Genomic DNA, 27,044 nt, shown 5'->3' with positions numbered 1-27,044 from the left:
CACCTGTCGGACATGGATTGGCCCAGCCTAACCCCTGCCGCCGCTGACAAAGATGCAATACTATCATGACTATTTCCTACAGCTCACAGAGGACGGTCTTGTCCGGAGGCCCAGCTACAGAGATACATACATGTCACATGCTATGAGGGTGACCATTGGATGTCTGAGAGTTTCCTCACACACCCTCAAGATCCAGGCAAGACCCGCTTCTGCAGGAGTACCATGAGAGGCATGCACATGCAGACTATGTCATAAGGAGGTTGAGTCGGACGAGCACTTTGTATGTAGATTCTCGGCCTACTATGAGATCAGAGGGAGATACCACTGCTTATTTCGGGAGGGTTTCAGACCACTGCGCTGAGTGATGGACTACCCAGATCAGTGATGCTTGGGACTATTCCTTATGGCCGCATAGAGAGTGGCCCTACAATTACGGTTACAGTGACCCAGCTCATCCCAGACCCACATCACCAGCCTCTTCCGACCCTCTACAAAGACAGCCTCTACACTACAGACCGCCCATCTACCACCTCCATGGATTGCCTCTCGCCCTCCTCACTCGACCACCAGAGGTGGCCTTACTATCTCGAGAGTCATGGAGGCCCGCGCTACATGGAGGCCACAGCTACCTGGACCATGTCCTCCACAGCGGCTCGAGGGACAGATTGATGAGATCTTGGCCCATCATTACAGAGCTCAACAAGAGGCTATGGGGCGTCCCCGACTGGATGTAACAGATTTGGGAGCTTTCCTAGCCCCATCCCCGATGTATGACCTCCTACACCCACCTACTTCCACAGGATGGGGATAGTTTTTAGTGGCATCATTGTTCACATTATAACATACTAGAGATAGCCTTGCATTGAACCTAGATATAGATCTATCCTCCCATCTCGCCCAAGAGGAGTTACCTCGGACCGGGCCTCCACACTCCAGCGGGTCCAACGTTCCCAAACCCCCGGCCGTCGGCCAAGATCCCCTCATCAGCTTCAGATCGAGGACATGCTCCACCGCCAGCGAGCTACCTTTCCACGTGACATCACTGAGGGAGACCTCTCGGCCATACTCATTAGCCCCATGCTTGATATTTTGGAGAGTGGTATACCATCTATTGGGGGCTGATGCTACTCTCATGTTTCTATGTTCCTAGCATTCCATGATGAGTTTCCATGGACAGTTTTGTATCACCCTAATGAGATAGATATGTTTATGTTTTGTTTCTGTTTTATTTTCCATTCCATGATGAGATATGCCATGGACATTATTGTATCACTTTGGTCTCATAGGCCCATTGGGTCTTTAGTAGACGCTTAATATATCTTTCTTTCTTTCACTGCTTGTTTAGAGAGGGTTTTGGCCCACTTAGTCGGGTGATGGAGTATCCTGATCACAGATGCCTAGGCCTTTTCCTCCTTGAGCTACACTGCCATAGAGAGAGGCTTCTACAGGTGCAAAGCCAAAGATCCCAACCCACAGATCACCAGCTTCTTCAGGCCTATCAACACGCCACATCCCCTCCCCCTGTATCATCTACCTCCCGACGAGGGCTCACACTACAAAGAGCCTCGGAGTATAGAGCTGCTAGGAGACCGCGACTACCTAGACGCAAACTACCACTACTCCATCAGGCCCAGTCTGCCCCGATCCAAGCACGATAACGCAAAGCTATGGAGGAGAGCGTCCAAAGGCTACACCAGGGCACAGCAAATGTGAGAGTCCTCCTCAGCCCATGCTCCATGTATGATGTACTACACCCCACCATCTCCATTGGGTGGAATTAGTAGTATACCACTTATCATGATTGTACATCTATAGCATTCTAGACAGTGACTGCATAGTGAGCTGCATATGACTAGGATTAGCTTTTCATTTCAGTTTTTTTTTCCATGATACTCAGGACATGGACTTGTTGTATACATATTTGTCTCATAGGCCAATCTGGCCTTCCATAGATGTTAAGATATCTTTTCTTTCTTTTTTCTTTTTTCTTTTTTCCCTCATTCATTTTGAAAGCAAGTGACCCCATGGACCCCGGTAACTACACAACTATTATGATTGGTCACACGCTGGCCAAGATTGATGGATCAATCTTGAAGCATGAGCTCAGCAGATGGGTCGAGGAGTAGAAGACTCAAAGCACCAGGGCATGCAGGTTTCCAAAGGGGACACTCCACACTAGATCACATCTTCACGCTACGGGGGATCATTGAGGAGGGGAGAGCTCACGGGCGTCAGATATACTATTGCTTTGTAGATTCCCGCAACGTTTTTGACAATGTCCCATAGGCCAGATTGATGAGGAGACTTCAAGATATGGGAGTAACAACAGATATGGTATGGGAGATCCTCACACTTTACAGGCCCCAAGGGATGCTCAGAGGTCATGTTGGGGTAAAGGCATTATGCCCACCCTTATAGTGTGTACAAGCCCATAAGTTATAGTACATAGTACACTTAGTACTTTTAATGTACTAAGTGCACTATGTGTACTAGTGCAATATACATGTGTGATAGGGGGTCACACTCTCACACTTGATGAGTTGACTTATCCCCACAACTCTCTCTCTCTCCTTGCTTCTCTGTGTATGTCTCCCACACATGAACTCTAACCCTAATTAACTCTCCCATTCAACTGGTATCAGAGCCAGCCTGCAGCTCTCTGCATGTGCAGTTTCCTTCCAACAAGTTTCATTGCAGTCCGTCCGTCAACAGCCTGCTTACGTTGCTGCACTTGTCGCCTGAACTTCCAACAATGGTGGTGTCGAATTTGCTGTAGAGGAGAAGAAGCTGCAAAGCGCTGCACAGCAGGTAGCGAATCAGTCGTAGGCAGTGTGAGCGTTAGCCACAAGGCGTAAGGCTATTATGCGAAGGCAGGCAGCGATGTTGCAAAGCGACGGGTGAAGCTGGAGCCGCTGGAAAAACACGTGGCGTGTTTTTAGTGCTGGTAAGCGTGTCGCCCACTAGGAGAGCTACGCACCAACACGTGCGCGACCTCATCGCAAGGACTGCTGCTCCCGCTGCTGACCAACGTCAACAGCGGTTTGCGCTTCCTCTCGTCGTCCCTGATTAAATCGCGAGGTGCGACAATAGCCGGGCGCTGCTCAAGTGGCCACGTAAGCCAAGTGCGCTGCTTGTCCACAGGCTCGTGACCATCGTCTTTTTTTGGAACCGTGACCAGCAGCTAGGCGTAGGCAGCTAGCAGACGTGGGCTGCCCAGCCAGCAGCGTGGGCTGCTCAGCTGCTGCCCAGCAGCAGCCACATTGCCCAACCAGGCAACGCAGAGGGCTGCCCAGCCATCCGTACTTTTTCAGCAGGAGCAGCATCATCAACTGGTAAGCGTGAGAAGTCCTTCATCAGCACAATTCTTTCTGCAGCAATGCAGCAACATCAGCAAACCCCCCTTTCCTGCAACAAAAAATCAAAAATTACCTGAGGTATTTGCTGCAATTTTGGAATTTGCATGTCCAATTTGCAATTCAGCAAGTACAATTATCAATTGAGCAGGTACAGGTGCCAAATTGCTCAATTTTTGAGCAAAATTGGCAAAATTGGGTAACATTGGTCACAATCAAGATCAATTTGCAGGAAATTGGATGTCAAAATTTGGGGCTTTTGATGTAATTGTGCAATTAAGCATTCATACATGCTGTATGATGTGAAAAATCGCACATTCGGGCAAAATTGCAGCAAATTGCAGTGCAAATCAAGGGGCTTTTGTGCCGATTGGATTGATTTGCATGCAGGCACTCGCATTTGATGCTTTGGGCAACGTGTTGATGCCTATCAAGCACTCAATGTGCGTGTAAATCAAGGGGCTTTTATGTGTTGGATGTATATGTGGCCAAGGGGAAGCATCGTGAAGACTCTGGATGCCTTCATGTGCGCTAATGTACCATGTATGATCAGAAATTGATCTTAAATCAAGGGGCTTTTCAAGATCTTATGCTTGTTGAGCTTGGCAAAGCAGCAGGCAACACTTTTATGCCTTGAATCCTCAGAAATCAGCTTGCAGTCAAGGGGCTTTTGCCCAATTTCTGTTCGGGACTGTTGTATGCAGTGTTCGGGACTGTAAAAGTCTGATTTTCACTCATTTGGACAGCCAGGAGAGCATTTATTGCTACTGTACTTGCTGGTACAGATTTGGTACAGCTTTGTACAAGTTTTGGCATGGCTGCACATTGATTTGAGTGAGCAAAAATCTCATTTTCAGCTGCTGTACTTGTCGGTACAGGTTTGGTACATCATTGGTGAGCACTTAGTACTGCTGTACAGTACTTTGAAAGGGGAACAGAGCACATTTAAGGTGCTGTCCTAAATCTGCAGTAACCAGATTTTGGTGATTTCATCACATACAGTGGGAGTAGAGTTGCATTTGTGCTTCCGCAGTGGGAGATAAAGCTTGGGAGAACAACTGTGAGCACTTTGTGTGCTTTTGGTGCAGTGTTTACACATTTTGCAGGGAGTCAGGCATTGACAGGTTGCATATTGCTATGGCAACCACAGGTGAGAGCTCTTCATTGCTTCACATCAAGAAGCTTGAAGGCTCACATAACTATGATATTTGGCAAACCCAGTGCTATAATGTGTTGCTCCAGAAGAAGCAGCACAAGCCTATCAAAGAAAGGAGTGTAATGCCCGCTTCTCTTATTGCTGAAGAGTGGGAAGATATGGATGAGCTGGCAAGATCTACTATCATGTTGTCTGTGTCAGATTCTTTACTTTTCAGCATTCGTGAAGAGAAGACAGCTTGGGAAATGTGGCAGAGATTGCAGGACTTGTATGCCCAGCAAAGTGCCTCAAGCAAAGTGTATTGGTTGAAGAAACTCATAGGTCTTCAGATGAAGGAAGGGGCGTCTATGACAGCCCATCTAAATGAGTTTAATGGTATTGTCAACCAAGTTATAAATCAAAAGTTGGCAATGGACGATGAGTTCAAAGCCACCTTTCTCTTATGCACTTTGCCAGAGAGTTGGGACACATTCAGGACAGCCACTAGCAATTCGAATGCTATGCTGTCATATGCAGATGTTGAGGGTGCTCTTCTTCAAGAAGAGATGAACAGGAAGAACAACTCTGTTGGAAAGCCCAATGCAATGAATGCACGTGGGAGATCCAAGGAGAGGGGTAAAAGCCAAGAACGGGGAAGGAGCAAGTCCCACTCCAAAAAGGACTTGGAATGCCATTATTGTGGCAAGAAGGGACACATTAAAAAGCAATGCTACAAATGGAAAAATGATCAAAAGGAAAAGGGAAAAGGCAAAGACAAAGACAAAGATGAAGCCAAAGATGTAAAGCCAAAGGGCAAAAGTGGAGTCAAGATTGAAGAAATCAATGTGTCACATGCAGGTGACAGTGAGGATGAGGTCCTATTCACGTCTTCACTTGATACCCGTTCACTTCTTACAGGAGATGGTCATGGTATGCACTCATGGATCATTGATTCACGTGCCTCCTTTCATGTCACAGGTTGCAGAGACTTGTTTGTCAGGTATACTGCTGGCAATGAAGGAGTAGTTTATTTGGGTGACAACCATGCATGCAAGATTCTTGGCAGAGGTGATGTGAGGCTTGTGTTTTCAGATGGCTCACAGCTTATGCTCCATGATGTCAGGCATGTGCCTGAGATTAAGAAGAACCTGCTTTCTACTGGACAGCTTGATGATGCTGATTATGTTACCACATTTGATCGTGGAAAGTGGAAAATTTGTAAGGGCTCACTGGTTGTTGCCAGAGGCTCTAAGGTGGACACTCTTTACTTCATGCATGCAGGTGTTTGTCACCATGCTAATGTAAATGCAACCGAGCTGCCGGAAATCTCTATGTGGCATAGCCGGTTGGGACACATGAGTGTCAAAGGAATGGAGCAATTGTCTCGTTTGGGTTACTTGCCTTCTCTAAAGTTTTCAAGTTTTCAGTTTTGTGAGCATTGTATATATGGCAAGCAACTCCAGTGCCCCCACAAGAAAGCTCTTGGACAGAAAGATGCTCAATTAGAGCTTGTGCATACAGATGTATGTGAGATGCCTCAGCTTTCTTTGGGAGGGGCAAAATATTTTGTGTCTTTTATTGATGATGCCACACGTAAAGTGTGGGTCTATCCTCTTCGTTTGAAGAGTGATACATTCTCAGTGTTTGAGAAGTTTGTTGCTCTTGTTGAAAATCAAACTGGCAAAACACTGAAGGCTTTGCGTTCCGACAATGGTGGAGAGTATATGTCGAAACAGTTTCATGACTTTTGTGATGCTAAAGGCATCAAGAGGGAGCTCTCTACTCCTTATGATCCTCCACAAAACGGGACAGCACAGAGGATGAACAGGACCATTCAGGAGAAGGTCCGTTCTATGTTGTCACATGCTGCATTACCTCATGGTTTTTGGGCTGAAGCTGTTATGACAGCCGTTCACCTTATAAACAGGTCACCTAACACGAGGCTTGGTGGGAAAGTGCCAGAGGAAGTATGGACAGGGAAGCCTCCGTCATACAAGCACTTGAGAGTGTTTGGTTACGTTGCGTACGTGCACATACGCAGGGAAATGCGCACCAAACTTGATCCTAAGTCTCACAAATGCATATTCCTAGGATATGGTGACAGAGGTGAAATGGGGTATAGACTTTGGGATCCGTGAATAGAAAGATTATACGCAGCAATGATGTCATTTTTGATGAAACATGCATGTATAAGGAGCCTGGTAGAGTCATCTTTGATGATGATGGACATCATGGACAACAACCAAGGGCTGTAAATCAACCATTACAGCAGCAAAACCAGCCCTTAAATGGTGCTGAAAATGGTCCAAATGGACAGCCAGAGATGGCAGAAGATATCCCTATGGATATCCCACAGTTAGAGGAGATACCGGGCATGATCTTTCAACCATATGGCATGGAACAGGAGCCACCAATGGGTGATATGCAGGCTGGACAGCAACCTGCAAATGATGGTCATTGGGTACGGAGGTCCACAAGACCCTCCAGAGCCCCTGACAGGTTTGTTCCAGGGGTTGACTACTTGATGCTCACTGACTGTGGGGAGCCCTCATGTTACAAGGAGGCTTTACAGAGGGCAGACAAGGCTCTTTGGGAGCGTGCCATGAAGTCAGAGATGGATTCTCTGCACAAAAATGGAACATGGAAGTTGGTGCATTTGCCTGCAGGCAAGAAGGTTTTGCCATGCAAGTGGGTTTACAGGCTCAAAGTTGCACCAGATGCAAAGCCAAGATACAAAGCCAGGTTAGTGGCTAAAGGCTTCAAGCAGGAATATGGTGTGGACTTTGATGAGATCTTCTCTCCAGTGGTCAAAATGACCACACTTAGAGCTGTGTTAGCTTTGGTTGCACATGATGATCTCGACTTGATTCAGATGGATGTGAAGACTGCTTTTCTTCACGGTGATCTCCATGAGGAGATATATATGCAACAACCAGAGGGTTATGCAGTAAGTGGAAAGGAGAAGCTTGTATGCAAGCTGAAAAAGAGTCTTTATGGGCTCAAACAGGCACCAAGGGAATGGTATCATAAATTTGATACATTCATGAAATCCCAGAAATTCAGGAGAAGTGACATAGATCACTGCTTATACACCAAGAAAGCTTTGGATGGCAGTCTATTGATCCTCATCTTGTATGTTGATGATATGTTGATTGCCGGGAAATCTCGTAAGGAGATGGATACCTTGAAGAAGAGGCTGCATCAAACCTTTGATATGAAGGATTTGGGTGATGCAAATCACATTTTGGATATGCGGATACTTCGGGACAGAAATCAGCATGTGTTGTATTTGTCTCAGAAGGAATACATTGGCAAAGTTTTGCAGAGGTTCAATATGGATGGGGGGAAGAAGACTAGTACTCCTTTGCCTCCATATGTGAAACTCAGTGCTATGGACAGCCCACAGTCAGATAGTGGCAGGGCTGATATAGCCAAGATTCCGTGTGCTTCAGCTTGTGGCAGTCTCATGTATGCCATGGTTGCTACTAGGCCGGACATTGCATTTGCAGTGGGAGTGGTTTCTAGATACATGGCCAACCCTGGCAAGAAGCATTGGGAAGCAGTGAAAGGTGTCATGAGATACCTGAAGGGCACAGAGGATATGTGCATTTGCTTTGGCAAACAGGATGCATTAGTGCATGGTTACACGGATTCGGATTATGCCGGTCATCCAGATAACCGGAAGTCTACTACCGGTTATGTGTTTACATTCGCAGGAGGTGCTGTGTCATGGATATCCAGGATGCAGAAGTGCACAGCCTTATCTACTACAGAGGCCGAGTATATTGCAGCCACAGAGGCTTGCAAGGAGGCATTATGGCTATCTCGGTTAGTGGTTGATTTGGGTTATACAGGGGATATTCCATTGTTGCATTGTGACAGTCAGAGTGCCATCCAGTTGGCAAAGAACCCTGTCTTTCATGCAAAGACGAAGCATGTGGATGTGAAGTATCACTTCATCAGAGAGGTGATAGAGAACAAGCAAATTCAGCTTGTTAAGATTCATACGGATGACAACCCGGCTGATCTATTGACAAAGAGTTTGCCTCCGGAGCGGTTTGCTCATTGCAGACACTTGATGGGCATTGGATGAGGCCAGTTTCAGCCTTGATATGGCCTTGTATATTATCATGTACATGCTGATTTTTTCTTTTCCTTCATTTAAGGGCACTTTGCCTTTAAGTGGGAGGTTGTTGGGGTAAAGGCATTATGCCCACCCTTGCAATATACATGTGTGATAGGGGAGTCACACTCTCACACTTGATGAGTTGACTTATCCCCACGACTCTCTCTCTCTCCCTACTTCTCTATGTATGTCTCCCACACATGAACTCTAACCCTAATTAACTCTCCCATTCAGGTCATACACAGCATTATAAGGGTGAACTAAGGCTGCCCCCTGTCTCCTATTCTATTCGGGCTATACATTGATGAGATATTTGACTACATAGACAAACAAGGAGGACCAGAAGAACGATTGGCAGGAGTCTTAATACGCATCCTATCATATGCAAACAACATTGTCCTTACCTCTGACTCACCAAAGGGGCTACAAAGGCATTTGGATGAATTACAGGCCTATTGCGTGGACTGTGACCTCACTATGAACCTTGGAAAGACCAAGGTTATGATCTTTAATACCTCCCCGTAGTGGATAGTAGATCCGCACCGTAGTTTACATATAGTGGGGAGCCCGTGGAGCATGTGACCTCCTATGTGCATCTTGGGATCACTTTTTCTAGACCGCAGTCCTCTATGCGGAAGGCAACCAAACCCAGATTGATGTGTGGCTATGCAGCCTCAGCTCACTCGAGAGGCAATGCTCACAAATATAGTTTCATGAGCCGAGGACAAAGCTCTAGCTATTTGACACACCTGTCACACCTACACTATTGTATGGAGATCCCATCTGGGGTCCCACTTTGTACCATAGGAAGAGATGGAGGGGAGAGCCGGCTGAGACAAATACGGAAGAGGTACATGATGGGTGGAAGCCAATGGAGAGGCCCCTAGTGATGTTGATCTTACACATGATTAAGAGTAAGCCTTCAATACCACATGATTAAGAGTAAGCCTTCAATACCACATGAGATTGTGCAAGCGGAGATGGGGACTTCACCGATTGTGATAGAGGCTCTATTCTAGACAATAGCATACTGGCACAGATTATAAAAGCTCCCACCAGATAGATACCCCCAGCGTGCCCTAGAGTCCTTGAGACAACTTGCACTAGACGGAGACACATAGTGCTAGTATGCACAAGTGGGCACTTGGTATGGTATACATGGCATGCAGATGGGGGCATTCCCCCTATTTCATTACAGCATAGAGGCCCCCTCCTTTGCTCTCAGCCATACAAAGTTGAATAAGGTCATCCGGAAGGACATTGTAAGATTAGATACTCAGATGACCATGCGTTCACTCGTGCAACCGCTAGAGATGAAGATGGCCATCTACAGAGATCATCTTCGCTTGACACAGGACGGTTTCATCATACCCCCACGCTACATGGACACACATCTGTCATTTGGGGTGCGATGAGGATCAACGCCATCATTTCCCACCACCACAAGACTTTCTCCCACCGGCTCTGTTGCATGCGCGGATGCCTTGTTGTAGTGACCCACAGCCCTAAGCCTGATTAAGAACAAGATGTTGATTAAACATGATTACGACACAAGAGAGAGAAGAAGAGAAATGAAATGAAATGAAATCTACATTAACGTCTTCGAAAGGCCAAAATGACCTATGAGACCAAAAGTTACAATAATCTGATCAAATGAAGTACAAATGTCAGTGGTGTGAAAAGGTTGCATAAATGCTTGTATATGATGCAGGCCCTTGGTCAACCCCGGAGGACCTCTGGCCTCTACATAACTTCTACTAACTGATGGATGATGAATAATGACTTGCTAGACTTCATGATTAAATGATTTATGTCTTCTACTTATATATATGTTGAGGTATGCTGGTCGACCTGTTCTCGCAGCTGTCGGCCAACTTTGGACAAATAAGCCATAAATGGCTGCCTTGAATATTTGGCCTTTCCCATATGTTGGCCACTGCTTGGAGACAAGTGCCTGCATGCTGGGACTCCCTTGAAGGCAGCCAACTGCTGGCTAGAAGCCTATGATGGCTGCCGATTGAGTTTCCAAGGCCTCTTGCTACTGATGGTGGTGTTGTTACTGATGATTATGATGATTCTGATGATGATGGGACTGTTGATGATGATGATGCTGATGCTACTGGTACTGCTAATGATGATAATGACGATGATTAGTCAAGGATTAAGACTGTTCCTGCAGATGATTAGCCATGGCACGGGCACGTGACATTCCCTTCTACTAAAGTTGATGACAGGGTGGACACTGTCATCCTTCCTCCCTGGATTGCTACTGACTTGAACTTACTGCTACTAACTTTCTACTGACTTTGACTTTAACTGACTGATATTTTTGTCCAAACACCTTTCACTCCTAATCTCCACTTCCAAGTCTTGTTGAAGAACTCAGCACCTGCTCAACTGTCGTCCCCTTGCCTGCTTTCCCCTTACCTGTAACACAACGGTGGGTCACTTGCTGGAACTGATCATGCATGTTGCTAGGCCTTTGGAACTGATCAGAGAGCTTAGTGATGTACTAGTTCTGCGTACATACCCTCAAGGTGTAAGCCCAACAGGGTGTGCTGTGACAAATTCCACCACGTGTCCAAGAGATAGAAAAAATAGAGAGAGAAGATAAGAGACAGGGAGAGAGAGAAGGGTTGAGGGAACTTTGCACAAGACACACGCACTGAGCAGGGAACAGGCCCCGCCCCCTTCCAAGAATTTATTCAGGAACAATCCACAAGCTCGCAAGCCACGCTCAATACATCAATGAATAGAAAAGCAAACAAATATAGCAATGTAGAAACCAAAGTCAAAGTCGATGTCGAGGCACAAGATCCTAATGCCGAGCACACCACGGGGATGACCCACGATCTCTCACCAGGCTAGTACCAATCCAAATCCAACGTACCCAAAACTTGAGCTACTAAGAAATACGGATAGATGAAGATTCTACCACCCAAGCTGAAGTAGAAACAGCCCACAAAAAGGGTTGTACAGGGAAGTATAAATCTGGACCGATCCACGTGGCAGCACGACAACCGCTGGACGGCGTAGTACAGTAAGTGGTTGCAGATCCAGTCAGCAAACTGCTAGTAGACGGCGGCAGTGGCACACAATAGGCAGCCGCGCAGACAGACGGCAAGCGGAAGTAGATCAGGCTGTATGGCAACGGACAGGTGGCACTGTTCAGCAGGTGGCGGCACTATCAGCAGAGAGAGGTGCAATCAGGTGGTGGCAACGCTGTCAGGCGACAATGCAGATAGGCGCAGGCGGCAGTGCAGATAGGTGATGGTGGCACACAACAAAAGTAGCGCAATCCACGCAGGAGGCGACGCAGAACAGGCGTACGGCAGCCACATGCGTAGATAGCAGTTCAGTCAGTGGGGTGGCAGTTTTATATGGCACAGGCAACCCGTATGGTCCAGCAATAGTACAGCAACAAATTCTGGGGTTGGGATCCCACTGGCAAACTTGTTGTGGAGCATGTGGTGTAGGGGAAGCTGGCGTGGGCAGAGTCATGGATGATGGAGGAAAGCCAGGATGTGATGGAGATAGGGAGGGATAAGTCGAGCTGAAATGTGGCGGGAGAGGTGGTCCTCATAGAGGTGGTCAAGATCATGATGGAAATGAATCCGGGTGAAGGCGGTGACAAGGGGTGTGGGTGTGGGTGTGGGTGGTAAGATGGAGCATGAAATCGTGAAAGAAAGTAATACGTGGTCAGCTAGTATGGGGGAGGAGGGATGGTGAAGTCTGGGATGTGTGGTATAAGAGCAGGATATCCCATGAGGTAATCTACCGTACTAGTGCCTCCCCCATGCAGAAAAGATTTAAGGCTGTCCGACTGCGGCCATCTGGCCGCAACCCATTATATATAACCAGCTCATGCATAGCCCCCATCTCCAAGAAGTGTCTACCATATGGTGTTGCATTCCCCATATCTTGGTTGGCCCTCTGGAGGCCCATCTCAGCCAAGTCAATTTCTGACAACATAATGGTATCTCTCTGGAAGTCGTATGTCTGCACTTGTTCCCCTTTTGACCGTGCATTAAAGTCTCCTGATAGGAGGACCTCTCCTTGCTGGGAGAACTCAGCAACGTCTGCAAATAATGGCGCATATGGAGTCTCCCCTTTCTTTGTCAACCTGCATGCATATTCTGATTTCTCTGGTGGGAAGTAGCATAATGCAATATGCATCACTCTCAAGCCAGGCTTGGCTAATCGCATCCACATAAAGCGAGCCTCCTCATCGTGTCTAACCATCGTGAGCATGCATCTCAAATGAGGGCGAAACAAGCATGTCACTCCTCCCGAGCCACGCATCCCCCCAATGGTGCGTGTTTGTCCTCTAAAAGCTTACTCCCATGTGTAACCCTCCACTTTGGATAGCCCTCTCTCAAGGCTTTGATGCGTTTTTGTGTAGAAGATAATATCCCTATCTGTGTAAGTCTCTGTGAAGCCTCCTGTGTTTGACCATAGAGTTCCATTGCAATTCCATACTCCCATCCTCAATGCATCTATGGTCTCATAGGCCCCACACCGTCATGTGGGGCGTTTATCCGTGATGATGACTCGGTCATCACGATAAATGTCCCATTTTCCTACCTTGCAGGCTTCCATAACCTGAACCATCCCGGCTTTCCTGTGTTCCACCTGTAGGGGGGTGCGGTCATCTCCAAGGTATATTTGGTGGTTCGGAGGGTGGCCCTCCTCTTCAAAAAAGCCAAACGGGACTCTGTATCTTTGAACTTGAGGAGGAGAGGCCTCTCCCTCGTCAAGTCCTTCCCGGCTCGCCAAGCATATCTACAAAAGGGGTGTCAGTGAGGCCCATCTGTCTGCATAAAGTCTCACCGTCCTCTCTTGGTGAGTTGCCCGCTTGCAAGCTTGTTACTTGCATACCTAGATTGGCGACACTTCTCTTCCTCAAGAGTGGCTGTCATGATGGATGTGGCATTCGGGGTGTGGACTGTTTTTTGCTTTTTCACAACCTCAACCCATTTCGAGGTTTCTCCAACCTCTTCTTTGGTTGCTTCCATGTCTTTTCGGAGGCCCGCATGTTCCTCTTGGAATCCTGATTTGGCCTCTTGAATCTCTATTGTGATTGCCTTCTTAGCCTTCTCTAGTTCCACCTCAAGTTTGGCATTGGCGTCTCTCAACTGGGCAATCTCTAGAGCAAGGGCTTCTTGTGTAGCTAGCTCTCCTTCCTCTTTGCCATGTGCATCTCTTCCTTGCATAATTCCATACAGTTCTCCATGCATGCAGTTAGGCATGCGTCCTTCCAAGCTTCCATCTCTTGTCGCATCTCATATTGCAACTCTTTGTACATTTCCTCTTTGCCCTGGATCTCAGTCCTGACAGCATGAATCTCTTTTTGATGCTAGTTCAATGTCCTGTCTATCAGCTTCTTTTGGTCTGAAAGGGCCTTCTGAGCCTATTCTTCGATCTTGTTCACTCTGTCTTCGAAAGGGAGCACCATTGTCACAATCACCCAACTCAAGCTATGGTCAAGGACACTGGAGAAGACGGGAGCCGGCCCGATGTGCGATGGGGTAAGGGCCAGAGTGGCTTCTGATTGAGGGTTCAACCATTGGTCCGGGGTAGGGACATTCTACATTACTGGATTCGTGATCTTTTGCTCTCCCATTATGCAGCTTTTTAAGAGCCCTAGTGACATTGGGGGAATCAAAGAGATAAGATGATGTAGGCCTAGGCATGTGTGACATTTGTGGTATAGACTGGTTTGGCACATCATACAGCTGTCGTGCATAGGCTTCCCAAAGGCTAGGATCGGTGATAGGTGTAGGTGCTCTTTTTCCTTCGAGAATGCGCCAAGCATCTGAGTTGTCCTCGCTCAAAAAGAGCTGGTATAACTCTTGTTCTCGTCTAGCGAGAAATGCCCATTTCTTTCGGCGAGTGAATGTACGGAAGATGTGTTGCATCTTATGTGCTGAAATCAGCGCATGATCCCTCTCGCGTAAGAGGCGAAGCCTGGTGGTTTTGCACTCTTCATCATACCATCCATTCTGGGGTTGGGATCCCACTGGCAAACTTGATGTGGAGCATGTGGTGTGGGGGAAGCTGGCGTGGGCGGAGTCATGGATGATGGAGGAAAGCCGGAATGTGATGGTGGAGATAGGGAGGGATAAGTCGAGAGCTGAAATGTGGAGAGAGATTGATGAGGTGGGACTAGGGTTGGGTGGTTGGTTGGGTACATGGTAGAGCTTTTGTGTGTACGTGTACCAGATAAGAGGATCGGTGAAGGGTGTGAGCGGTCAGTGATCCAAAAGACTGCGCGATGGCTCCTTCCTATCCGAGCTCAAAAAGAGTTGGTATAATTCATTCTCACATCTGACTACAAAGACTCGCTTCTTCTTGCGTCGAGTAAGGCGTCAAAAATCCGTTGTGCTTTGTAGTTAGTGATTTGCCTGGGCATCTAGCTCACTGGCCACCTGTACAGCCCCTCGGGCTCACCCCTAAGTTGGAGGACCAGAGGCATCTAGAGGCATGGCTTGCATGTACAGTAAGCCTTGCCATCCCATACTACTAGGACACACCTCTCAAGTGTCCATGGAGTAGTCTAGAGTGGAATGCACTCCCCCTGAACTGAAACCAAAAAGTGACTTATATGGTCCCTAAAATGAACTAGGAGGTATAACTAACCAACGCCTCTAACCTCCCCTTTAGATGCCCCATCCACGTGCTCAAGTTAACCTACCCCAGGGTTAGACCCGTTAACCAGCCTAGGGCTTTGGGATGTAGCATACTTCCCCCCTTACGAACCACTGAAAATCCTCCACAATGAATAAGCAGAAATGACAAAACTCGGCTCGCTTTCCCAATTTGCCTCACCTTTGACCATCCCTTCCGCTAGATCAGATCCTTGTAATAAACGGTATTCCTGGACCGTCTAGTATGTTGATCTAGAATCACCTCATGGTTTGGAGCCAGTGCAAAGTCTTAGCTGGACCTGCACAAGCAGGTACAAGCACATATACACACACTCACCATTTGGGTAACATCCCAATCGCAAGATCACACATTCTTCGATTCTAAGTTAAAAAAAGCTGTGAAAATTTTACACACACACACACACACACACAAAAAGAACACTTGGCATTCCCATACCTGCAGATGATCATATTCATGCTGAAATATTCTGGCCTGAAAACCCTTTAAATGGATGGTGAATTTCTTGCCTTTGATGTCTTGAGCTTCAATTTTTACAGAAACTGGCCTCTGCAGACATTAGAATGGCATCAAAGAGAAATGTGATACACATGTAATTCACACAACACATAATGTGTGCCTTGTTAAGAAAGGTATCACATTGATTTCACAGATATACTTCTTTTATCTATTATTTATACATTTTGGAGGAACATTACCTCCACATCTGCTTCGATTTGAGGAAATGATAGGCATCCTTCAGTATAAAGAGAGCGCTTGTTTGCATACTTGAATATCTTTGGATTCACAAGTACTATCTCCTCTCCTTTTCCCTTTTCACCTTCAGGATTGAACACCATCAGCTGTATGTTGACCCCAACTTGTGGTGCAGATAGACCTACTCCATCAGTCCTAGAATATCTCAATAAAAACAAGTTCAGACTCCTAAAAGTTCAGTTTTTGTACAAACAAGAACCAAAGTAGAATCACGAGAGTTGGGACTGGGGAGATCCCTGCACTATAGGGGATAGGCAGGTAAGACCTCCCCTTTTGACAGGCCGGGTTGATGTAAATCCTCTTAACAACAACAAATATATGGTTAAAGTTGGTTGAAAGACGACTTACGCATACATAACTTCAAACATCTCTTCTACAAACTTTTCCAATTTCTCATCAAAAACAGTGATTCGCTTGTTTTTGGCTCTCAGCCTTGGATCTGGGTATAAAACTATCTTCAGTGGTGTTTCATACTCCAAAGAACCAGCTGCATATTCGAAAGAACAATAGATCAGAGATGATACAAGCTTGATTATGCGACAGCATTAATCCAAGCCTTCCACATATATTACTTCACAGGTAATCTGAGCTTTCACATATCTTATTTCGATGGTTAGAACTCGTCAATGCACTTAACCTTTTCACTACCTTGCATGATCAAGCAAAAAGCATATAAAACAGCTTTGGCTCTTCAAATCCATCTTAAGACCCTTCATGGGCTTGTAAAACCAAGTCACAAAAAGTTGCCTTTGTGGACTCCCCTCTTAGCAATACCACAAATCTCCACGTTGGGAATATATCCCACACTAATAAGGGCTCATCCACCAACTTTTCAACCTGATCCCTTAGGCAAATATGCTTTTGCAAAAGCAAAAGAAACTAACAAAACTGGGCAGTCACACATTGTGTAATTGTCCTGAAAGTTTGACTTTAAGCACTTCATTTGCCCATGAAACCTGTTTGGCATGAATTGCTTCAAAAGCCCACACCAAATGTCATCCGCTCTAAGCCTAGCTCCTGCCCATGTAAGAGAAGTTCCACAAGATAAATACAAAATGGTGCCATCCTTCCCATCTTCTTAAAAGTTGTCCTCAAATTTATAAGATACAAGACATAATGCACCAAAATATTCCAGTTCGCCTCGCCATATACTCAATAATACCAATAAAGATATTCCAAATATGAGCACAAGATCACCATATCTCCAAGGCTTGCATACATATCAGATACCAATGAAAGAAAACATATTTTATATATACCTAGATGAATCCAAGAACATGCCCAAATTCACCTTTTAGGAACATGCATGTTATATACTCATGGTATTCAACCCACAAGACTATATAACTATCAACTCCATTATACATAGTATGGACTAGATACTACGACATCCCCACTAACGTCATCAATGCCCAATAGTGGGTGTAGAACTCTGTATCAAGATATGCTCTAACACACGCACTCCACACACACAAACACACACACACACACACATAAGAGCATATATTCACACAAAGCCCTTCATACTGAGTTTCTGTCAAACATATTTTATAAGTCGAAAGACGGGTTATAAGACCCAACTGCGTCTCTACAACAGAATCCAAAATCCAAGGATCAAATCCCAAACTATGGATAGAATCCAAATCCATGTAAGCAAGAATACTCAATCACAAGTCCCATGCCGATGTTCAGAACATGCTTCAATGAATCCTTGCATCCCAACTTCCACCAAGTTGGGTGACTCTACCAGTTACACACCCAGTTGGGTTCCTGCCACAAACTGCAGAGTAAGAGCTGGGCTCAAGTCAAATTTCAAATCTTGTCTAGGTTGTTGCACAAAGCCAAACCTCAACCAAGCCACATCTTGGTGTAGTTGCCAAGTGCAAGCTACTGCAAAGTCAAACCCTTGACCTTCCCACATGCAATGGTCTACAATCCAAGGGGCATCACTTGGTCTTGCCACATGTCCGTGGCCCAAGAGCCATTTCTAAGGCGATTCCCAAGAGCTAGCCCTCTTCTAAGCCCCGGGTTTTTCACCAGTAGCCAAACAGGTCCCAAATCTTTCACCGATGGCCCAAGAGAGTAACACCTTGGCCTCACTTGGGACAAATCCCCAAGTGCCAATGAAAGGATCCATAAGATCTGCTAACTACTAGTTGCACTCCTAGCTAACCCACACACAGCCTTACCTAGGACAAATCCCCAAGTGCCAATGAAAGAATCCCCATAAGATCTACTGACTGCTAGTTGCACCCCTAGTGAACCCATGGCCACTACAGAGGACATTTGCGCTGGAGTCAAAAAAAAAAATTAGATAAGATTCTCACAAGAATATTCAAACCAGGATATCCTAGTTCTCTATTCACAAGACTCCCCCTCTCAGAATCTCTCAGTTCTTCGTAGTTATAAGCATTTTGGTTCTCTAGTTTTTTTTCCCGAGAAAAAGATCCTTCTATTAGTTAATGAAAGACAACCACAAAGGGCTAGATACAACCCACAGACGTTAGAAGCGTTTGGTATGAGGCAAGTATGGTACGCACCTTGAAAGACTCGTATTTTTTAGAGACATTAGAGGCGTGTTAGAGGCATCTGTTTTATATATACATACATGCATACATGCATGCATGTATATGTATGTATGTATGTATGTATGTATAGTGAAAGTTGAGAAAGAGAGAGAGACTAGAGTGTGTATGTACGAGCCTTGAGGGAGGGAGAGAGAGGGTGTATATGAGAGAGGGAGAGAGAGTGTGTGTGTGTGTGAAAGAAAGAAGAAAGAAAGAAAGCTGTATTAAACGTCTGCTGAAGGCCAAAATGACCTATGAGACCAAAATAGTACATCCTCATCATCTGGATACATCATAAGTCAAATGAAACGAACTTGTAGAGTATAGAGATAGCTCCAAAAGTGGGTATAAAAAAACATCATCATCCTAGTGTGTGTGTTTGGGTCTTTAGAAAGGCTCAAGGAGGGAGGGAGAGAATACATGAGAGAGGGAGAGAATATATGAGAGAGGGAGAGAAAGAAAGAAAGAAAGAAAGATTTTATTAACGTCTTCCAAAAGACCGAACTCGGCCTATGAGACAAATCGGAGTACATGTATGGGGTATCCTCTGTCATCCCAACAAAATGAAAAAGTACTGAACTAAAAAGCTGAATCTGGGTGTGCAATAAGTACAATGAGTGGTGAAGGGGATGGAGTTCTACTACTAGAATGCAAAGCTATATGCATGGAGTATACAATCATGATATGCAACCTAGCTAGAGAGTGTATGTGAGAGGGGCTGCCTTGGGCCCTTAAAGCCCCCGTCTGGAGACTCAAACCATCATTTTATTTTTTTTTGTGGATGCCTCGTACGCCTAGAGGCATGCCTCGTAACAACTATGATACAACCACGAAGGGCTAGATACAAACTCGCCTCATGTACCAGGGGGGGGGAGGGGGGGAACAACCACACAAGTGGTCTGTCATGCCAAGTGGGGTCACCACCTCTATATGTGAGAAAAGGGCCATGCCTCCAGGGCCTCAAGAAAGCTTCCCGCCGCTTCTGCATGTGATCAAAACCTCCCTGTAACTTCCCCCACACCGTGGAGGGTATGAATGATGTCGAGCCAAATGCTCTTGATGGACACAGCAGACTAAGTGTGGGTACCCTCTACGGCCTCGCTACATCTAACTCGCCAAATGTGCCAAGCCGCAATGCTACTACAAATCTCCCATCTTTGACATGAGCTTGGTCACCAGTGGTATGTAGGTGGGGCTGTGACTGGCACTGCCGAAATGCAATGGTAAGAGACTTGGAGGGCTAGCCCTCCCCCATCCTCCTCACAAGCCCTAACCACCTCAGCCTCTGTGGCCCAAGTGACAGTGCCCCATGCAGGCTTGTTTCCGTACGGCGTACGATGGCTTATCATAGGAAATACCGTACGGACTTATACGGGTTTCTTCAAGAAAAAAAAAATCGAGAATTTTTTTTTCAAAAAAAAATCCCCAAAAAAAATAACTTTTTTTGGGAGGTAATAGTCTTTTTTTTGCTTATCTATGGCCATTTGAGCTTCCTCTGTACTATGATGCTTCCCTCCTTTTTAAAATACTCCATATCTCGAATTGGAAATACCTAAGTTTATAAGTATTTTTTTAAAACACCGTATTTTATCATACGATAAGAAGAAAAAAAATTTATATTGTATCGTATTTTCTTGTACGGTATCGTATCATACGAACCATACGGTATTGTACCTGACAACTATGGCCCATGTAATGATCCGGGTCGAGGCCCTGTCCATAGTCAAGATGCGGAGAGTCCGTTGCCAAATCTGCGGAGCCTTCGGGCAATCCCAAAGGCAATGTCACTGAGACTCCTGAGGGTGGCCGCACCGCGGGCAAGCTGCTGGCGGACCTCCAACTGCTAGCCAAGTGCCGACCGCCAAGCTCCTGTGTGCCATCAACCAAAGAAAGAGGGTGATCTTCAAGGCTTTCAGCTGTTAGGGTTAGGGTTTGGAGGTACTGCAAACATAACATGGGGAAGCAGAGAGAGAGAACACGACTCTTGTTGTATTCAATATGATAATGTGAAGTACAATAGCCACATAATGAAGTGACCTAAAAGATGTGTTCACATGTCCGACCATAAAATGTGCCGGGTGGACCAAAACACTTATAAACTGTTTATAAGTGAAACTAAGCTAAACTGGGGAAAAAAACCTCCACTAACTGAAGTAAAAAGTGCCCCAGGAATCTACTGATGATCACTAGCACTCCTCTGGGTGCATACACAGCATAAAACCCAACAAACCCCCCTGGAGTGATATGTGATCATTGTACATCATCCACCAAAAGGAAACAAATTCAAAGCAGTGCGGAATGCTTCGAATTTCGGACGTGGTAATGCCTTGGTGAAGATGTCTGCCACATTCTGATCTGTAGGACAGTAGATCAAACTGATATCACCTGCCTGGAGTCTCTCCCAAACAAAATGATAGTGAATCTCAATGTGTTTCGTGCGAGCATGAAGAAACACAGGATTCCTGGCCAGAGCAATGGCACTCTGACTATCAGTATAGATAGGTGTAGGCTCCTCCACTGAAATATCCATATCAGTCATGAGACGACGCAGCCAAACACACTCAACAGTAGTAGTGTAGGCTGCTCTGTACTCTGCCTCACAAGACGAAGTGGCCACTGTGGTATGTTTCTTGCTTAGCCAAGAAATGCATGAAGAGCCAAGAAAGAAACAATTTCCACTAGTGGAATGTCTAGTATCAAAATCACCAGCCCAATCTGAATCACTGTAAGCATATAACTGCATGTCACCCCCCTCAAGATAAAGCAATCCAAGAGACAAGGTACCCTGCAAATATTGGAATACACGCTTCACAGCTTGCCAATGTGACAACCGCGGGCTGTGCATGCATCTGCTCAACTGAGATACAACATACTGAATATCTGGCCGTGTAGTACACAAGTAAATAAGGCACCCAACAGCCTGAGCATATGTAGTGGCATCAAAGGAAATACTGTCATCTTGTAGTGACAGTTTCATCCCAGGATCCATAGGAGTGCTGATAGACTTGCAATCCTGAAATTTAAACTTCTCCAGAAGTTTAGAAACATACCGAGATTGCAACAACCCAATGCCTCTGCTATCCTGCACAAACTGTATGCCCAAATAGTAGTGTACGAGCCCCAAATCAGACATGTCAAATCTCTGTTGCAGTATCTCTTTAAAAGCTGCAATTTTGTCATCATTTGATCCCATGAGCAAGAGATCATCTACATAAAGACTGATGACCAGCAGATCTTTCTCTTCTTTCTTTACATACAAAGTGGCTTCTGATGGCCTGTTCACAAAGCCTTGAGTGAGTAGGAAAGCATCTATCTTTGCATACCAAGCTCGTGGAGCTTGTTTCCAACCATACAAGGCCTTTTTCAGCCTGCATACTTTCCCTTTATGATCATGTTCTGCAAAACCTATGGGCTGATGTACATGAACTTCCTCCTCGAGGTCCCCATGTAGGAAAGCAATCTTAATGTCCAACTGGTGAACAACCCAACCACGATGTGCAACCAATGCAATGACACACCTAGGTGTCGACATACGGGATGTAGGAGCAAATGTCTTCTCATAATCAATGCCCTTCTTCTGGGCATAGCCCTTTGCAACTAGACGGGCTTTGTACCTGTCAATGGATCCATCTGCATGTCTTTTCAACTTATAGACCCACTTAGTACCAATTGCTTTCTTGCCTTTGGGTAGATCAACCAAATCCCATGTTTGATTCCTTTTAATAGAATCAAGCTCATCCTGCATGGCTTTGTTCCAATGCACATTGTCTCGTGCATCCACAAATGAATCAGGCTCATCATCATCCTGTAAACTGGCTGCCATAACCATATTCAAATCCATGATGTGTGCATGCTCATTGGTCCGTGTCTCCCTACGAGTACGACCAGCAAGAGGACCCTCTAGATGGCTGTCCTGTAACGTCCTCAAATACCATCTAGGTATGTGTCTGACCTGTGGTGCCTGCTGCCCCATATTTGGTTCAGCTTCTGGCTCAATTTGCTGCTGAATTTCTGCACCACCTTCATGATTTGCTGGCTGTCCTGTACCCTCATGAGTTGGATCACCAACTCTGGAATGAAACTCCATAGGTAGTAGACCTTCAAACACATCATTTTCAGCCTGATTTGCATCATAACCAGCCATGGATATTTCTGATTTTTCATCAAAAATCACATTCCGACTAGTGAATATCTTCCTGGATAGTGGGTCATATAACCGGTAGCCCTTGCTCTCACGACTATACCCAACAAAAATGCATTTTGTGGCTTTATCATCCAACTTCCTCCTCAACTCTTTGGGTATATGTGCATATGCAAGACACCCAAAAGTACGAAAATGTGATACCAAAGGCTTGCAGCCATGCCAAGCCTCAAAAGGAGTAATGGAAACCAATGCCTTTGTGGGACATCGATTCAAAATATGACAAGCACACATGACGGCTTCCACCCAAAAGATATGTGGTAGCTTCTTTGCCTTTAGCATACATCTGGCCATCTCCATGAGTGACCGATTCTTCCTTTCTGCAACCCCATTTTGCTATGGAGTATAAGGAGTAGTATACTGATGTTTTATACCTCTACTCTCAAGAAAGGAATTCAACATGTGTGACATATATTCCCCCCCTCGGTCAGAACGGAGAGTCTTAACCTTGCATCCTGACTCTTTTTCAGCAAGTGCTACAAAGGCCAAAAATGCATCATATACCTGTGATTTCTATGTCAAAGGATAGACCCAGCATATACGAGAGAAGTCATGAATAAATGTAGCAAAATAGAAGCAGTCTCCTAATGACTTCGTCTGCATGGGACCACAAAGATCACTGTGTATAAGCTGCAACTTTGCAGTTGCTCGTAGAGCCTGATCACGTGGGAAGGAAAACCGATGCATTTTTCCCAAAATACATCCTTCACAAATGTGATCTGGAAGCTTCTCCATAAGAGGTAGATCTGTAAACATATTATGTCACTGCATAAGCATAAGACTACCAAAATTTACATGCCCCATGCGAGCATGCCATAACTCCGCATCAACCATAGCTGGAGGAAGAGTGAATGCATTATAAGCAGACTGATCCACTGGCTGAAATGCATCCAACTGATAAAGTCCATGACATAATGTACCAGTAAGCATCAAGGTCAAAGCATTAGCTTTGTCTCTGACCATGCATTTGTCATCATCAAAGTGGACTTGCATACCACAGTGTGCTAAAGAAGAAATGGACAACAAATTCTTCTTTATCCCTGGTACATATAAGGCATCTGTAAGGCGAAGAATGGAGCCATCAATGGCTGTGAGCTGAATCTCCCCAATGCCACGAACTGGATATGAAGCATTGTTGGCACACTGCACAGTTTTGCCAACAGGGGCAGGGCCTACATGACAAAACAAATCCTTGCGAGATGTGATATGCTTTGAAGCACCACTATCAAAATACCAAGTACATGCATGCTCTGTCATACTGAGTGCCTGTGAAGACCAAGAGGCATCATAGCTGCATGTATAGAAACAGTAATCCCTGTCCTCAACAAAAGAAGCAATCTCTGGAGGAGCTTTAGAGGCATCATTTACAGACATCCCAGATTCCTTTGCCTTCTCTTTGGCAATCCTCTTTCTACACTCTGTGATCTAGTGACCTGGCTTCTTACAGTAATGACATTTGCCCTTCTTCTTGGGCTGTCCATCACCTTTCTTGGTATCCTGAGATGAACCACCATCACCTAAATTCTGATTTGAACTCTTTGGCTGAGATTTGCCTTTCCCCTTTTGACCTGTAGTAAATGCTTGTTCAGCACTTGTGTTCATATTCATATTCTTCCTCATTTGCTGTTCTTGTAGCAAGAGAGCAACAAGTTCCTGATACTTGAGGGGTTCAACAACATTCCTCATGCTGAGGTTCAAAGAGGTATGAAAAGCCAAGTAAGATCTTGGCAAAGTGTGCAAGACGGTGGACACAAGCTGTGTCTCAGGAATAATCTCATCCACATTGATGAGTTGTTCTCTCAAATCCTGCAGCTTGTTTAAGTGGCTAGACATATCATCTCCTTCATGCATTTTCTGATTTTCCAGCTCTCTTTTCAAAAACGAGATCCGAGCCTCATTACGAGCAGCATACATCTGCTCCAAAGTCACCCATGCATTCTGTGAAGAGCCAGCTGAACGAATATGAGGTATAATAGACCTCTGTACTGACAATGCAATGAGTGACAAGGCTTGTGCATCTCTGGCATCCCATGTCTTCTGAGCATTTGTTCTTTGAACAGGCAATGGCTGACCTGGAGCCTGTACCTGTTGTCCTCGTCCACGAGCACCCCCCTTGGGGAGGAGTCTCTGGAGCCAATGGACCTGGACGTGGTTCATCACCACTAACAAAATCCCAAAGACCTCTTGCCACGAGCACATTTTTCAGCATAAAACTCCACAAGGAGTAGTTCGTGCCGTCCAATTTGTCTTCCTTAGACAAATACGTGAATACATCACTCTGCTGTTGATTTGCCATTATGCCAATGCACAATGTTGTACCTGTGTATCAAAAAACCCAACAGCAAGAACCCTAAAAGCAACTGTACTCCACTGAATACAGTTAACCCAAATATGCCTGCACTCTCAATCCTCTGAATGTGCAACACAATGCACCACTCATTGAGTAGAGCAGAAAAAATGGCTTACACAGTGCCAAAATGCCCAAAAATTGCCCAAAGTTACTGCACCCAAAACCTTGCAAGAAACCTGTAGAGATTTCTTTGCAAGAAAGTCTACCTGTATCTGCCAAAAGATTTTCACAGGAAAAAATGCCCAAAATTCAAAACTTGTAATGCTTACCACAACTGTACGGAGCAGGTTCTGGTATTTGTAATAAACAAATACAGTCGACTGTACTGTGCAGGTACACAGCACCTACAGTCGTGGTACTGTACGGATGCAGTACGGAAGCAGGGCGAGCAAGTGCAGTACGGAAGCAAGAATCGAAACTGCAGTCGACTGTTGACTTCGGATGTGCGCAGCAGATACAATCGTGGTACTGAACAAGTACACAGCAGGTCGCTTGTACGGAATGAACAGGTGCATAGCAAGTCGCCTGTACGGCTGTCTGCGCAGGACAATACTGCTGTCTGTGCAGGTGTGTACGGAGGTTGGCGGCGCTGTCTGCGCAGGTGTGGAACAATACGGGCAGGCACAGGTGTACGGAGCAGGACAGTAGCTGTCAGCGAACTCGTACGGACAGCTGCAGGGTACGAACAGCTGCAGGGTACGGGCTGTTGCAGGCGAAGCTGTGCGGGCAGTTGTGTAGGCGAAGCTAATGTTGATGAGCCTGGGTGTTAAACAGTACGAGCAAGGCAAGGACAGGCCAACCTGGTAGCTCTGATACCAAATGAAGGCTTTCAGCTGTTAGGGTTAGGGTTTGGAGGTACTGCAAACATAAACGTGGGGAAGCAGAGAGAGAGAGAACACGACTCTTGTTGTATTCAGTATGATAATGTGAAGTACAATAGCCACATAATGAAGTGACCTAAAAGATGTGTTCACATGTCCGGCCATAAAATGTGCCGGGTGGACCAAAACACTTATAAACTGTTTATAAGTGAAACTAAGCTAAACTGGGGGGAAAAAACCTCCACTAACTGAAGTAAAAAGTGTCCCAGTAATCTACTGATGATCACTAGCACTCCTCTGGTGGGTGCATACACAGCATAAAACCCAACAGATCTTTCTAGGCCGAAATCTATCCCAAAGCCTCTTCCAAAAATCTGAAAGGAAACGCTTTGAGAGGACTTGTGACTGCCAATGTGCTGCTACTGCCGGAGTGCCATCAATCTCTGGCATCTAAATCCTACAGCCTAGCCGCGCTGTATATGCAAAGAAGGGGGCATCCAAAGTCTCCTCCCAATCAGCAGGGTCATGCCAAGTGCACTCTCCCGGGTCCCACTGTAGGCACATGAGAGGTCGGCACTCCCATATCCATAGCCGCCAAAATCTCTCCATGGCCACCTTCGTTGGCGATGGGTCTATGTGCCACTCCCATGCCTGAAAACCAATCACCCTCACCCTCTACAAGGTGCAACCACTGAAATCCTCTAAGGGAAGCTCAGATCTCTCTAATCTACCATGGGAACCAACAGTGAGCAAACCACTGCCCTCATCGTCGTCCACTCCTGAGGGATAGCTGAGTCGATGTCAATGCTGAGCCTGTCTCTACCTCGGACCACTGTCACGCCTCTCTCTTGCACCTCCGGGGATAAGTGCCTAGCAGCCTATGTGAGATCCAATCTCCAAGGGACCTGGCTGGTCCTATGCTCAAGGTGCCCCATGATACATGCGGTTGGGCCCCCAACATGTGGCCACTGATAAAGTTGCACAATGAGGAAGCAAAACATAGGAGATAGGGAGGGCACGAGAGAGAGAGAGAGAGAGAGAGAGAGAGAGAGAGAGAGAGAGAAATGAA

The 27,044-nt window shown here is 45.8% G+C and overlaps 1 protein-coding gene across 2 annotated transcripts in view; it reads right to left on the bottom strand.

The window, feature by feature from the left end:
- The window catches only part of PDF1B (peptide deformylase 1B), a 67,754-nt gene that overhangs the window by 22,493 nt on the left and 18,217 nt on the right, over window positions 1-27,044 (bottom strand). The window contains exons 2-5 of one of the 2 annotated variants that reach the window (XM_086782907.1): window positions 16,385-16,523; window positions 15,979-16,171; window positions 15,719-15,829; window positions 15,445-15,560 (exon numbers count right to left, since the gene is read on the bottom strand). In XM_086782907.1, the coding sequence (XP_086639033.1) occupies window positions 15,525-15,560; window positions 15,719-15,829; window positions 15,979-16,171; window positions 16,385-16,523 (479 nt within the window). In that variant the 3' untranslated portion in view covers window positions 15,445-15,524. Of the gene's footprint in view, window positions 1-15,444; window positions 15,561-15,718; window positions 15,830-15,978; window positions 16,172-16,384; window positions 16,524-27,044 lie in introns of those variants that run through there. The other variant, XM_086782906.1, reaches the window with a different exon arrangement.

The sequence above is a fragment of the Cibotium barometz genome, chromosome 45 (genome assembly GCF_041138505.1).
Source record: "Cibotium barometz isolate CiBa-2024 chromosome 45, ASM4113850v1, whole genome shotgun sequence".
NCBI classification, from domain to species: domain Eukaryota; kingdom Viridiplantae; phylum Streptophyta; class Polypodiopsida; order Cyatheales; family Cibotiaceae; genus Cibotium; species Cibotium barometz.
This window is presented reverse-complemented; position numbering and strand designations above follow the sequence as displayed.